The sequence below is a fragment of the Scyliorhinus torazame genome, chromosome 11 (assembly GCF_047496885.1).
Source record: "Scyliorhinus torazame isolate Kashiwa2021f chromosome 11, sScyTor2.1, whole genome shotgun sequence".
In the NCBI taxonomy this organism is placed as follows: domain Eukaryota; kingdom Metazoa; phylum Chordata; class Chondrichthyes; order Carcharhiniformes; family Scyliorhinidae; genus Scyliorhinus; species Scyliorhinus torazame.
This window is the reverse complement of record NC_092717.1, coordinates 111,108,775-111,124,384: the sequence shown is the minus strand read 5'-3', so window position 1 is coordinate 111,124,384 and position 15,610 is coordinate 111,108,775. Positions and strand designations below refer to the sequence as shown.

Genomic DNA, 15,610 nt, shown 5'->3' with positions numbered 1-15,610 from the left:
ATCATTTTAGTTCATATTTCATAGTTTAATTAGCAGAATACAAGAATAATTGACTAGAGGGCTGTAGACCTGCCGCATTTTAGACTGGTCTGATCATTTTCCCCAACTTGCAACTGGTGTTTAGAGGGGATAAAATGTAAACTTGATGTTAACCCAGGCCTTATTAGTCCACAAATCAGATTGACAAAAATGGCAAAGCTACTTGGCTATCATGAACAAATGTCTTTTGTCTATTTTATTCTATTTGCATCACCTTCAGCAATAAAAATATTTCATACGGTAATCTTGCAAAACGTCCTTCATCATTGAACAAGGATTAGTGGATCATGCTGCAAAATTGTTGGATTGTAATTTGATATAGTTAGAGATTCTAAATGTTCTGAATTTTTCACCACTGAACAATAATTCAAAAGAGTTGCTTATTGTACTTCTCGTTTGGGAAAACAGAAACATCGATTTTCTATTTATGATGAGTACTGCGGCAATCATGAAAAAGCTCAAAAGCTACTATTGGAACTGAATAAAATGCAGACTGTGCGGACTTTTTTACTGGTAAGCTCTCCTTCATTTTTTTCAGATTTGAAGAAAGCATCTGGTTAAAATATTTGAAAGCCAAAAAGAAACTAAACATTTTTCCGTGTGACTAGTAACATCCCTTCAGTGATAAATATGGTTTTCAGATGAAGTGTTTGAGGTGTGAGTGGGTGGTTGTGGAGAAGATTGGTGCAGGGAAGTCTTCCTGTCCACCTAGGTCAGCCAGCTTAAAATCAGTCTGTAAATCTGTAGGTTGCTGTTGGCGTTTAACTAACAACTGCGCTGTGCTTGAATTATGCACTTGTAATTTTGGGAATGCAAAATGATCTACATTTAAGAACTCATTATCATAAACATCTTGCTGAGACTGACAAGTGATCTGTTGCCGAACTTTAGCAACATTATATACTGGATACAGTTCTCTAATTGCACTGCAATTAACTTCGGATCAGGGCTGCCATGAAGTGTGGTACAGTGACACATTAGTGGAAAGGTTCTGTGACAGGGTTGTACAGGAAGCATCCAGGGGTTTGTACCTGAAGCGTCAAGTCATTTGTTTTTCTCACAAATGCTGTCTGACCTGCCGAGTGTCCCTAACAGTTCCTTTTTTTCAGATTTAAAGCAACTGTAGTAGTTTGCAAATTGGTTAGTACATTAATGGATCTCAATAATTACCATTGTATATTTGCAGAGAAAATAAATTGTTCCAAAAATCAAAACAAGCACTTAATATATTACAGTGAATTAATTATTTAAAGGTTTAATTTAATTGACATTGTGGTGCAGATAGGTACTGGTTTGTTCTCAGGCGTAGCACCTGAGGTAGTTTGCGACTAGGAATCTTCAGGAAACACGTAAGTACACATCAAGTGAGATGATAATATATCAAAACCTTTCTTCCTCAAGTCTTTGGTGCTCCAGCAGTGCACCAAACCTTGGGCAGGATTCTCCAATAATGGGGCTATGCCCACACGCCAGCGTGAAAAGCGGCACCAACCACTCCGGCATCAACCGTCCCCGATAATGAGGAATGCTCCCCTTCCTAGGGGGCTAGATTGGCGCCGGAGTGGTCCCCGCAGCTCCAGTGGGCGCGAGTTTGCGCATGTGCGGAACGGCCACTGTGATTCCGCACATGCTCGGAACGGCCGGCGTCGGCCCCCGGGCAATATGGCGGAGCCCTACAGGGGCCCGGCGCAGAGGAACATAGGCCCCCACGGAACCAGCCCGCCCGCCGTTCGGTAGGCCCCAATCGCAGGCCAGGCCGCCGTGGGGGACCCCTCCGGGGTCAGATCTCCCCCTCCGCCCCCCCCCCCCCCCCCCCCCCCCCCCCCCAGGGCGGCCGCTGCAGACACACCTTCCAGGACCCAACGTGTGGGACCTGAGTAACCCACACCGGCGGAACCCGGTGGCCACTCGGCCCGTCGGGGCCCGGAGACACGCCCGGGGGGGGGGGGGGGGGCTTTCAACGGCCCCCGACCGGCGGGGCAGGGATCCCGCGGACGCCCGAGAATCGGCAGGGGAGAATTGTTAAACTGGCGTCGGCCGCGATTCTCGCGTTCCCCCGGGGATTCTCCGACCCGGCACGGGGTTGGAGAATCCGACCCTTGTCTCTGTCTCTGGATGACCAGACTGCATGAATTTTCCTATCAAATCTGAGTACAGAACTGTCTGCAAGCCAATGATTTAGATTTTCTTTTGTTGCTGTCATCACAAATCTTGTTTTATGGTTTCTCAAATATTGAAAACCAACATTGGCCTATTTTTGTAATGTTGTTTTCCATAAAAACATTACTGCACCATGCACTGGTTTAGTCATTCAGACTTTGCTTTTTACTTGTTCCCAGGACGTGGGTTATTGTCCATCCCTAATTGACCTTCATAAAATGGTAGTGAGGCACCTTTATGAACTGCTGTGCTCCATGTAGTAGAGATACATCCACAATGCTGTTAGATAGGGTGTTCCAGGATTTAGGCTCAGCAATGATGAAATATATATTTCCACATAGCTATAATTTGGGAAACGTGTAGATGGTGGAATTCTCATGCACCTTCTGCCCTTGACCTCTGAGGTGGTAGCGGTTTGGGTATTCCCAATGAAGAGTTGTTGGTGAGTTACAATAATTCATCTTGTAGATGGAACGTGTTGTAGTCACTGTGCACCAGTGACGGATGGGGTGTCAGTTGAATGATCTTTTTTGTCCTGGATGGTGTTGAGCTTCTTAAGTGTGGTTGGAACTGCATAACTGCATCCAGGCAAATGGAGAATATTCCATTGCACTCCTGACTTGTGCTTGTAGATGGTGGAAGAGATTTGGGGAGTTGGGCATGGGTTAGTTGCCACAGCCTTCCTAGCCTCTGATCTCTGTTGCAGGCACAGCTGGTCCAGTTAGGTTTCTGGTCAATGGTGACCGAAGAATGTTGATTAAAGGTTGAATGTTATCTGGGCCTTGCTACATCTAGGCACACATTGCTTCAGCACCTGAGGAGTTGGGAATAGAACATAACAGGGCAGTCATCAGCGAACATCCTCACTTAGGACCTTAGGATGCAGGGAAAGTCATTGATGAAACAGTTCAAGATAGTTGGGCCAAGTGCACTGCCAGCTATGATCTTTAGTTCTGGTCTTTAGTTCTGGTCTATCAAATATATACTGGTTAAACTATATGTGTAAGTAATTTCTCCTCTCACATAGCAGTAATCAGACTCTTTGGAATGCAATTGGTCAGACTTCCAGTGGTGATTGCGAGCGGCTCGACCGCACCGAGAGGAGCTCCCACCGGTGGCCATTATTTGCGGCGCTTTCAGAGGTTTCCCCAATTCTTCGCTCCCCCCCCCCCCCGATTATTGTCGGCCTTTGGGGCTGTCCCGGGCATCAAGCGGGGCCGGTTTGAAAACCGGCGAGGAACCCCGGCGGCTGGTGCTGAGGCGTCGGGCCCAATGCGGTGGAGGTCGGAGCAGCGGGGACAGAGCTAAACGGATGTCGAGGCGGCAGGCCCGAAGCCAGGGCGTGATGTAGGTGAGATGTTCCACATCGGGTGGCTCCCGCCTAGAATGTTGTAAGAAGACTGAAGCCCAGTCCCAGGAGAATTCTGGAGGAATACAGGAAAGAAGATAAAGAAGTTTTAAAGAAACTTGATGAAAGTGTTTTTTTTTTTCTTTTTTTGAAGGAAGATCTTTTTGTTTTTCTATTAAAAAAAAGATTGAAGAAGGAAAGAAGGGTGGGAAAAAAAAGGAAAAATAATAAGTCGTTAAAAGATGCGAAAAGCAGCATCGAAGAAGGGAGGAAACGCGGGCTCGCCGTTGAATGAGAGGACCAGCAAAAGTGCTGACAAGATGGCGGATGCCGGACCGCATGGTGGGGCCGCACTACTTACGGTGAAGAAGATGACCGAGATGATGGCGGTGGAGCTGGAAAAGCAGTTTGCGAGGCACATGGATGCTTTGAGAAAGGAGATGGCGGTCGCTTTGAAGTAATTGGTGGAGGAGGCAATCGCCCCGGTGAGAGTAGCTGTGGCAAAGACATCGGCCGAGGTGAGAGAGCTGGGCGAGAAGATGAAGGAAGTGGAGGAGGCCGTGTCGCAGCACAGCGACCAGTTCACTTCAATGGGGGACGAGCTGCGGAGGGTGGTGGAGGTCAGCAGAGAACTCCGAGCAAAGCTTGAGGACTTGGAGAACTGCTCGAAGCAGCACAATCTGAGAATTGTGGGCTTGCCCGAAGGGACAGAGGGCCCAAGGCCAACAGAGTACTTTGCTAAGAAGTTGGCGGAGTTGATGGGGGCGGTACGAGCTGGACCGAGCTCATCGGTCATTAAGGCCGAAGCCCAAAGTGAATGAACCGCCAAGAGTAGTAATTATCTGCTTCCATAAGTACTGCATGAAGGAGAAGGTGTTAAGCTGGGCGAAGCGGAAGCGCGAGGGGCAGTGGGACGGTGCTGGAGTTCGGATCTACCAGGACTTGACCGTGGAGTTGGCAAAAAGACGAGCGGCGTTTGGGCGAGTGAAGGCGGCACTGTACAAAAAGGGGGTGCGATTTGATATGGTGTACCCGGCGAAGCTGAGGGTAACGTGATTGATGCTGGGAGATGTTTTTTCGAGAGGAAATGTAGGGGGTTTTGGGAGTGGGGGGAAGGGGTTTGATGCTAATAATGGATAGGGGCGGGTCAGGCTCATGGGGCAGGGCCCGGTGGCATGATGATGGTGGATAAGAAGGGTGGGGGGAATGAGAGACCCCCAGTTAGGATAGTCACATGGAACGTGAGGGGGTTATGAGGTCCGGCCAAGAGGTCAAGGGTGCTTGCGCATCTTAAAAGTTTGAAAGCCGATGTAGCAATGCTGCAGGAGACTAATTTGAGGGTGAAGGACCAGGTGAGACTTAAAAAGGGCTGGGTTAGCCAAGTGTTTCACTCCGGATTTGATGGAAGGGCTCGAGGGATAGCGGTAATGGTCAGCAAAAGGGTACTCTTCCAGATGGAGAAGGTGGTGGCAGATCAGGGGGGTAGATATGTGATTGTGACAGGGGCGCTGGAGAGAGGTTAATGGCGCTGTTAAGTGTATACGGTCCCAAATGGGACGATGTGGGATTCGCAAAGTAGGTGTTTGGGGCCATCCCCGACTTGAACACACACGAACTGATAGTGGGGGTGGGACTGGAACTTGGTGCAGGAGCCAAGGTTGGACAGATCACGGCCGCACTCGCTGGTCCCATCAGTGGGGGGGGGGGGGGGGGGGGGGGGCGAAGGCGTTGGGTGGGCTAATGGTGGAAATGGGAGGGGTGGACCCTTGGAGGTTTCTGCACCCGAGGGAATGGGGGTACTCTTTTTCTCAGCAGTCCATAAGGTATACTCGCGGATCGACTTTTTCGTGTTGGGGAAGGCTTTGCTGGCTGGGGTTAAAGGGTCGGAATACTCGGCAATTGCAGTGTCAGATCATGCTCCGCATTGGCTGGATATGGTACTGGAGAAGAGGGTAGCGCAGAGGCCAGGATGGAAATTAGATGTGGGACTTTTGGGGGAACCAAAGGTTCTGTGACAAAATTGGAAAGGTAATTGAAGAATATGTAGGTTTGAACTATACGGGTGAGGTGTCGAAGGCAGTTGTCTGGGAGGCTCAAACGGCGGTGGTGAGGGGTGAGGTGATTTTGTTTAAGGCCAGGGTGGACAAAGAGGAGAGGTTGGAGCGGCAGAGGGTAATAGATGAGATGTTGGAGGTAGATAGGAGTTATGCAGAAGATGGGGACCCAGCGAAGTTGGAAAAGAGGAAGGAACTACAGGCGAGCTTCGACCGACTGTCCACCATGAAGGTGGTGCGCCAACTGAGGTGAGCAAGGGGTGCAGTTTATGAATATGGAGATAAGGCGAGGTCAGCTCCGGAGGGAAGCAGCGGTAAGGGAAATTGTTCAGGTGAGGGATAGAGCAGGGAAGTTGGTGGTGGCTCTGGATCAGATTAACAAGGTCTTTGAGGAATTTTATGAGTGGTTGTACAGGTCAGAGCCACTGGGGGAGACCGGGAGACGTGGGAATTTCTAGATGGGTTGGAGTACCCGAGGTTAGGGGAGGGGTATAGGGGTACATGAGAAGGAGCGATAGTGGAGCAGGAGATAAAAGATGCGATTGGGAGGATGCATGCGGGGAAGGTGGCAGGGCCGGATGGATTTCCATGGAATATTATAACAAATTCAAGGATAAGCTGGCACCCCTGTTGGTGAGGATGTTTGAAGAGGCGATAGGGAAGGGGGTGTTGCCACAAACCTTGGGGCAGGCATCGATTTCCCTGTTGCTAGACAAGGATCCGACGGAGTGTGGGTCGTATAGGCTCATACCACTTTTGAATGTGGGCACAAAAGTACTGGCGAAGGTACTGGTGGGCAGGCTGGAGGAGTGCCTCCCGAAGGTGATAGGTGAAGATCAGACGGGGTTTGTGAGAGGGAGGCAGCTCTGTTCAAACGTTAGAAGTGTATTGAACGTTGTTATGGCTCCGGCAGAGGGGAAGGACACAGAGGTGGTTGTGGCATTGGATGCTGAGAAGGCGTTTGACCGGGTAGAATGGGGGTACTTGATGGCAGTTCTGGGGCGGTTTGGGATCATAGATCATAGAATTTACAGTGCAGAAGGAGGCCATTCGAGTCTGCACCGGCTCTTGGAAAGAGCACCCTACCCAAGGTCAACACCTCCACCCTATCCCCATAACCCAGCAACCCCACCCCAGGGCAATTTTGGACACGAAGGGCAATTTATCATGGCCAATCCACCTAACCTGCACATCTTTGGACTGTGGGAGGAAACCGGAGCACCCAGAGGAAACCCACGCACATACGGGGAGGATGTGCAGACTCCGCACAGACAGTGACCCAAGCCGGAATCGAACCTGGGACCCTGGAGCTGTGAAGCAATTGTGCTATCCACAATGCTACCGTGCTGCCCACGGTATTGGACCAAGATTTGTGAACTGGGTAAAGCTACTATATAAGGTGCCGAGGGTGAGTGTCCGCACAAACAACATCAGCTCGAAATACTTTTCTCTCCACCATCCTATGTCTTATGTCCCCCCCTGCTGTTTGCACTCGCGATTGAGCCGTTGGCCATCGCTTTAAGAAGCTCGGGGGTATGGAAAGGAATAGTGCGAGTGTGGGGGGGTGGGGGTGGATAAAGCATAGGGTGTCCTTATATGCCGATGACTTGCTGTTATACGTGTCGGAACTGAGTGTGTCGATAGGGGGAATATTGGAGCTGCTTCGAGTGTTTGGGTCTTTCTCGGGGTACAAACTAAATCAAGACAAGAGTGAGCATTTTGTGGTGTCTCGGCCGAGATGGGGGCAGAGGCGGGGGAGCTGCCATTCCGTAGAGCAGGGACTCACTTTAGGTACGTGGGGGTGCAGGTTGCCTGGGAGTGGGGGGGGGCTCCACAGGTACAACATTTCTAGTTTGGTGGGGAGAGTGAAAGCTGATCTGGCAAGGTGGGACAGTCTCCCTCTGTCACTGGCGGGTTGGGTACAGGCGGTTAAAATGAATGTGTTGCCGCGATTTCAGTTTATTCTTCAATGCCTGCTGATTTTCCTGCCATAGGCTTTTTTCAGAGCGATTGAGGGAAAGATTACTTTGTTCATATGGGGTGGGAAGAGTTAGAAAGGTGCTGCTACAGAGGGGAAGGCAGGCAGGGGGTTTGGGTCTTCCGAACCTGATGTATTACTACTGAGCGGCGAATGTTGAGAAGGTGCGGAGCTGGGTCAGAGGGGTTGATTCCCAGTTGGTCAGAATGGAGGAGAGTTTGTGCAGGGGGTCGGGATTGAAAGCACTAGCAACAGCGCCGCTCCCGATGGCCCCGGGGAAATACTCAGAGAGTCCGGTAATAATAGGTTCATTGAGAATTTGGAGGCAGTTTCGCCAACACTTCGGGTTGGGGGCAGAGTCAAGGGAAATGCCGATTCGGGGGAACCACAGATTTGGGCCAAGGAAGTGGGATGGAAATATTCGGAAATGGGAGGAGAAGGGGATTAAGACACTAAAAGATTTGTTTCTTAGGGGTCGGTTTGCAGGATTGAAGGAGCTGGAAGCGAAGTATGGGCTGGAGCAGGGGGAAATGTTTAGATACATGCAGGTTCGAAATTTTGCCAGAAATTTTGCAGAGCTTCCCGGTGGAGCTGGCCTCCACATTGCTGGAGGAGGTGCTGACGACAGGGGGACTGGAGAAGGGGGTAGTGTCGGCGGTTTACGGAGCTATTTTGGAAGAGGTGAAGGCACCACTGAAAGGGATCAAAGCAAAGTGGGAGGAAGAGTTGGGAGAGGATATGGAGGAGGGGTCCTGGTGTGAGGTGCTCTGGAGAGTGAATGCCTCCACCTCATGCACGAGGTTGGGGCTGATACAGCTGAAGGTGGTATACAGAGCATACCTCACGAGGGCAAGGATGAGCCGATCCTTTGAAGGAATAGGAGATGTGTGTGAAGGATGCGGGGGGGCGCTAATCACGTTCATATGTTTTGGTCCTGTCCAAAGCTAGAGGATTACTCGAAGGAGGCTTTTAGGGTAATTTCTAAAGTGGTGCACGTGAAACTGGACCCGGGCCCCCGGGAGGCCATATTCGGGGTGTCGGACCAGCCAGGGTTGGAAACGGATGCGGAGGCAGATATCATAGCCTTCGCCTCGTTGATCGCCTGAAGGCGTCCTGATAGATTGGAGAGCAACCTCTCCACCCTGAGCCCTGGCGTGGCGGGGGGACCTGTTGGAATTCTTGACTCTTGAGAAGGTTAAGTTTGAACTGAGGGGAAGGATGGAGGGGTTCTACAATTCATGGGCATTATTTATTATGCACTTTCAAGAACTGGATAACATCGAACATTAGTTGGGGGGGTGGTTGGGAGGGTTGGGGGGAGGGGGGCTGTGTGTGTTAATGGCGACTATGGGTGATCCCTAATTCCTTTTTGTCATTTGTTTGTGTGAACATGTGGGCTGATGTTTGGGGTTTGGTGGGAGGGTGGGATCGTTGTTATTGATATGGGGATTGACATATTTGTTACTGATTATTGTTTATTGTTGGTGGGTGTAGATTTGGGAGAAAATGTGAAAAAGGAGGAGAATAAAAAATATTTTTTAAAAAAGGAAAATACAATTGGTCGCTACCAGAATGCAAAATGGACTCAAGGGGAATTGCCAGACGATTTTTCACTGTGTCCAATCTTCTTTCCACTGAAGTTCATATTCTTGGTGGAGAATCATTTCCTGTCACTGTTACTTTACCTGGTTTGAAATTAAAGATCTTGGCAATATTTACCAATTCATTTACAGAATGTGGGCGTCACTGGTTAGGCCACATTCTTAGTTGCCTTGAGAAAGTGGTGATGAGCTGCCTTCTTGAGCTGTTGCAGCCCTGTGGTGTAGGTGCAGCCACAATGCTGCTAGGGAGAGAGTTCCAGGATTTTGACCCAGCAACAGTGAAGGAGCGACGACATATTTCCAAGGCAGGATGGAGAGTGACTTGGAGGGGAGCTTTCAGGGTATTCCCATGTATTTGCTGCACGTGACCTTCTAGATGGTAGCCTTGGCGATGGTGCATTTGTAGAAGGTGCACACTGCTGCCACTGTTTTGAGGAAGTGAAAATTTGTGGAAGGGGTACCAATCAAGCCAGCTGCTTTGTCCTGCTTTGTCAGCATTGTTGGAGCCCCTCTCATCCAGGCAAGTGAAGAGTATTCCATCACTTCTGACTTGTGCCTTGTAGATGATGGGAAGGATTTGAGGAGTTAGGAGATGAGTTACTCGCCTCTGATCTGCTCTTGTAGCCATCGTATTTATATGGCAAGTCCAGTTAAGTTTCTGGTCAATGGTAACCTCCAGAATGTTGACTGGGGTAATTCAGTAATGGTAATGCCAGTGAATTTCAAGGTGCGATGGTTAGATTCTCTTTTGGTGGACATGGTTATTGCCTGGCACTTGTGTGACGCAAATGTCACCTCCACTTATCATCCCAAGACTGGATATTGCCCAGGGCTTGCTGCATTCTTGAGCTCCAGAACTTGCCGCAGCCCTAGCCCAAGCTATTCCAGTACAGCTACAACACTGGCATCTACCTGGCAATGTGGAAAGTTGCCCAGTTGTGTCCCGTTGACAAGAAACAGGACAAATCCAACACAGCCAATTACCACCCTGTCAGTCTACTCTACATCATCAACAAAGTGATGCAAAGAGTCATCAACAGTCCTATCAATCGGCACTTACTCAGCAATAACCTGCTCACGGACAGTGAGTTTGGGTTCAGCCAGGGTCACTCAGCTCCTGATCTCATTACAGTCTTGGTTGAAACATGGACAAAAGAGCTGAATGTCAGAGATGAAGTGAGAGTGACTGCCCTTCGCATCAAGGCAACATTTGACCGAGTATGGCATCAAGGAGCCCGAGCTAAACTGGAGTCAATGGGAATCGGGGGGGGGGGGGGGGGATTTCTCCGCTGGTTGGAATCATACCTGGCACAAAGGATATTGGTTGTAGTGATTAGAGGGTCAATCATCTCAGCTCCAGGGTATGACTGCAGAAGTTTCTCAGGATAGTGTCCTAGGCCCAACCATCTTCAGCTGCTTCATCAATTACCTCTTTTCCATCATAAGGTCAGAAGTGGGAATGTTTGTAGATGACTGCATAATGTTCAGCACCATTCGTGACTCCTCAGATAATGAAGCAGCCCATGTCCAAATGCAGCAAGACCATGACAATATCCAGGCTTAGCTGACAAATGGCGAGTTATATTGGCGCCACACAAGTACCAGACAATGACTATCTCCTACAAGAGAGGATCTAACCGCCGCCCCTTGACATTCAATGGCATTACTATCGCTGAATCCCCACAATCAACATACTTGCCTGGATGAGTGCAGCTCCAACAACATCACGAAGCTCAACACTATCCAGGACAAAGCAGCTTACTTGATTGCTCTCCCCTTCCACAAACATTCAAACCCTCCACCACCGACTTACAGTGGCAGCCATGTGTACCATCTACAAGATTCACTGCAGTAGCTTATCAAGGTTCCTTAGACAATACCTTCCTAACCCACGACCACTACCACCTAGAAGGACAGGTGCAGCAGATACCTGGGAAGCACACCACCTGGAGGTTCCCCTCCACGTCACTCACCACCCTGACTTGGAAATATATCGCTGCTCCTTCACTGTCGCTGGGGCAACATCCTGGAACTCCCTCCCTAGCAGCACAGTGGGTGTATATCCACCTCAAGGACTGCAGCGGTTCAAGAAGGCAACTTATCACCACCTTCTGAAGGGCAACTAGGGATGGGGAATAAATGCTGGCCTAACCAGCGACGTCCACATCACGTAAAATTAATTCACAAAAATAAAAATTTGGGTATGGACTGCTTCAGTATCTGAGGAGTTGTGAGTGGTGCTGAACATTGTGCAGTCATCAGCGAACATCCCCACTTCTGACCTTATGATGGAAGGAAGGCCATTGATGAAGCAGCTGAAGATGGTTGAGCCTAGGACACCATCCTGAGGAACTCCTGCAGTGATGTCCTGGAACTGAGCTGTTTTGCTGTGAAAAGTATAGCTATTCAACCTTAGTGTTTTTCACTCTTCCACTCACTATGGGCATTCCAAATCGAGACGCTAGAGAGCACAGATTCAAGAATGGTACAGATATACTTTGAGATTCGGTTACAACAAATTAGCAGATTCCAGTCATTTGTTACTAGTTATCTTGGCCAATCATGACTTTTGATTAAGGTTATATCATGCATAGTATATGAGATTAATTAACCAGTCACATCAAAGGTCTGCATACTTAATGAAATTATCCAATCACTACAAAGGCACGTATGTTGTCTTGCAATTAGTGATATCGGTGGTCTGATATCTGGTGTGGCGCTATCAATCACTTTCTTCCCTGCTGTTTAATGGCTCCTTTCGAGGTACAGATGCTATCCATCACCCCTCCCTGTTGTTATGGGCAGACACCCTGGAGCCAGAGCAAATGGTAGACTCCCACATTGTTATACCAACTTTCAGTTTGAACGCCTGTGGAGTTTCTGCCTGGAAGCTGGCTTCAACTCACAGTTTGTGTCCTTGTGGTGTCTTTCTCAAATTGGCAGCTTGTCTCTCACAGTAAGAAGTGAAAATTTTAACTTCTCCAGTAAGTGATGAGGGTGGCACGTTAGCACAATGGTTAACACTGTTGCTTCACAGCTCCAGGGTCCCAGGTTCGATTCCCGGCTTGGGTCACTATCTGTGCTGATTCTGCACGTTCTCCCCGTGTCTGCGTGGGTTTCCTCCGGGTGCTCCACTTTCCTCCTACAAGTCCCTAAAGACGTGCTTGTTAGGTGAATTGGACATTCTGAATTCTCCCTCCGTATACCCGAACAGGCGCCGGAATTGCCGACTAGGGGCTTTTCACAGTAACTTAATTGCAGTGTTAATGTAAGCCTACTTGTCACAATAAAGATTATTATTATGAGTTTTTTTAACTGGTTGCAGTGTAATATCTAATACATAAAGATGCCCAAATTGGCCTCTTCAAGATGATTGACCTGTAACCACAACAACCTCTTTTGCGCCAGGTATTCTAACCAGCTGAGGGATTCCTCCTAATTCCCATTGACTCCAGTTTTGTAAGGGCACCTTGATGCCATACTCCGTCAAATGCTGCCTTGATGTCAAGGGCAGTCACTCTCACCTCACATCTGGCATTCAGCTCTTTTGTCCATGTTTGAACTAAGGCTGTAATGAGGTCAGGTCTGAGTGACCTGGCGGAACAAAACTGACCATCAGTGAGCAGGTTATTGCTGAGTAAGTGCTGCTTGATAGCACTGTTGATGACCCCTTCCATAACTTTACTGATGATTGTGTACAAGACATACTTGGGCAATTTTCCACATTATTGGTCAATGCCAGAGTTGTAACTGCACTGGGTCAGCTTGACTAGGGGTGCGGCAAGTTCAGGAGCACAAATCTTCAATACTATTACCGGAATATTGTCTTTGCAGTATTCAGTACTTTCAGCTGTTTCTTGATATCACCTGGAATTGTCATGTGAGAGTATCTTTAAGAAATGTGTGTTTATAAATGGGTGTGTATATAAGTATCTGTAGTGAGAGTACCTTTAAGAAATGGGTGTTTATTACTGCAGTGATGTCAGAGAGTGGGTGGAGCTGGGCTGTCTGTCAGCTTTTTACTTTCGTTTTAGGCAGTTTGCTGCAGGGAGTGTTTTAGTTTCGTTTTCAGAGCTGGATAGCTGCAGTCACAGCCAGAAGGTGTATTAGAGTCTCTCTCTGTAATCTAAAGACTGTAAATCGATCCTGGTGATTTAAAACTAATAACAACAGTGACTTTAACCTGATGTGCTTCTGGTAAAAGGTGTTATAAGTCGCATGGATGTTAAAAGGAAAGCTTAAAGGATTACTTAGTGTTGTAGTCTTTGGGGGTTGTATTCGAATTAATGGTTGCTAAGATGTTCACTGTATGTTTTAAAAAGGTTAACTTGAGCTCATAGAATAAACATTGTATTGCTTTAAAAAATACCTTTCCATTTCCACTGTACCACACCTGTAGAGTGGGCCGTGTGCTCCCCATCCCACAATCTATTAAAAATTGTGGGTCAGGTGAACTCCATGATACACTTTGGAGTTCTCTAAGCCCTGGCCCATAGCAGAATTAATCAAATTAGCTGAAGACTCACATTTGTGATGTTGGGGACCTCTGGAGGAGACCGAGATAAATCATCCACTCTATACTTCTGGCTGACGATTGTAGCGAGTAGTTCAGACTGATCTTTTGCACTAATCATTTAGGATGGGGATATTTGTGGAGCCTCTACCTCCAATTAGTAGTTTAATTGTTCACCAGCAAGTCAGTGGAGAATAAAGGCTGGCATGGTGAAAAACAGCTGCTTTCTGCTACAAACCCATTTTGTGCTGCTGGTGGTGATCCATTACACTATCATAGTACAAAAAGTCCTAATACGATTAGTAATCACATTCCAAATCCAGATCAGCAGTCACTAACATATTGTCAACTGTCCTCCCAGCTTTCAACCAGCTTCGCCCATCTCTGCTCAACCTCTTTCACCTCGTTACCGTACACTTCTTTTCACATGAATATTTGCTCTCTGACATATTCTTCTCCCTCCTCAGAGGCGGACTTATCATGAAACACACCGCATTGGCCAGGCCCCCCGCTGCAACGGGGGCCCCATACTGGGAGGTGTTGTGGTGTGTAAGCTCGCCTCTGCTCTTTTTTTTTTTTTTTTTTTTTTTTTTTTTTATAAATGTTTTATTGAAAATTTTTTCCCAAACAACAATTTTTCCCCTCTTACAAAGCAAACGCAACAATAACAATACAGAAATTTTAAACAATACACAAGTAACAAAACCCCTTTATCTTTGACCTAAACTAAACCCCCCCTCCCCCCCCCCCCCCCGCCTCCCCCTGGGTTGCTGCTGCTGGTCATCTGTCTTCCCTCTAACGTTCCCCTAGGTAGTCGAGAAATGGCTGCCACCGCCTGGTGAACCCTTGAGCCGATCCTCTCAGGGCAAACTTTATCTGCTCCAGTTTAATGAACCCCGCCATATCATTTACCCAGGCCTCCAGTCCGGGGGGTTTTGCCTCCTTCCACATGAGTAGGATCCTGCGCCGGGCTACTAGGGACGCAAAGGCCACAACGTCGGCCTCTTTCGCCTCCTGCACTCCCGACTCTTCCGCAACTCCAAATAGAGCTAACCCCCAGCCTGGTTTGACCCGGGCCTTCACCACCCGCGAAATCACTCCCGTCACTCCCTTCCAATACCCTTCCAGTGCCGGGCATGCCCAAAACATATGTGCGTGGTTTGCCGGGCTCCCGCCACACCTCCCACATTTGTCCTCCACTCCAAAGAACCTGCTCAATCTTGCTCCCGTTATGTGTGCTCTATGTAGCACCTTAAATTGAATCAGGCTAAGCCTGGCGCATGAGGAAGAGGAATTTACCCTGCTTAGGGCATCAGCCCACATACCCTCCTCTATCTCCTCCCCTAGTTCTTCTTCCCACTTTCCTTTTAGTTCGCCCACCGACTCCTCCCCCTCTTCCCTCATCTCTCGGTAAATCTCTGACACCTTGCCCTCTCCGACCCACACCCCTGAAAGCACCCTGTCCTGTATCCCCTGTGTCGGGAGCAATGGAAATTCCCTCACCTGTTGTCTAGTAAATGCCCTCACCTGCATATATCTCAAGAAATTTCCCCGGGGCAACTTATACTTTTCCTCCAATGCTCCCAAGCTCGCAAAAGTCCCATCTATAAATAAATCTCCCACCCTCCTAATTCCCAACTGGAACCAGCTCTGAAATCCTCCATCCATTCTTCCTGGGGCGAACCTATGGTTGTTCCTGATTGGGGACCCCACCAGGGCTCCCCGCACCCCTCTCTGTCGCCTCCACTGTCCCCAGATATTCAATGTTGCCGCCACCACCGGGTTCGTGGTAAACTTTTTAGGTGAGATCGGTAGCGGCGCCGTCACCAGCGCCTCTAAACTCGTCCCTTTACAGGACTTTCTCTCCAGTCTTTCCCACGCCGCTCCCTCACCCTCCATCATCCATTTACGTATCAT

The 15,610-nt window shown here is 48.6% G+C and overlaps 1 protein-coding gene across 2 annotated transcripts in view; it reads left to right on the top strand.

Annotated features, from left to right (window-relative positions):
- Window positions 1–15,610, top strand: part of prex2 (phosphatidylinositol-3,4,5-trisphosphate-dependent Rac exchange factor 2) — an 825,781-nt gene that overhangs the window by 127,282 nt on the left and 682,889 nt on the right. For both annotated transcript variants that reach the window (XM_072467618.1, XM_072467617.1), the window contains exon 4: window positions 448–552. In XM_072467618.1, coding sequence (XP_072323719.1) covers window positions 448–552 — 105 coding nt within the window. The remainder of the gene's footprint in view (window positions 1–447; window positions 553–15,610) is intronic.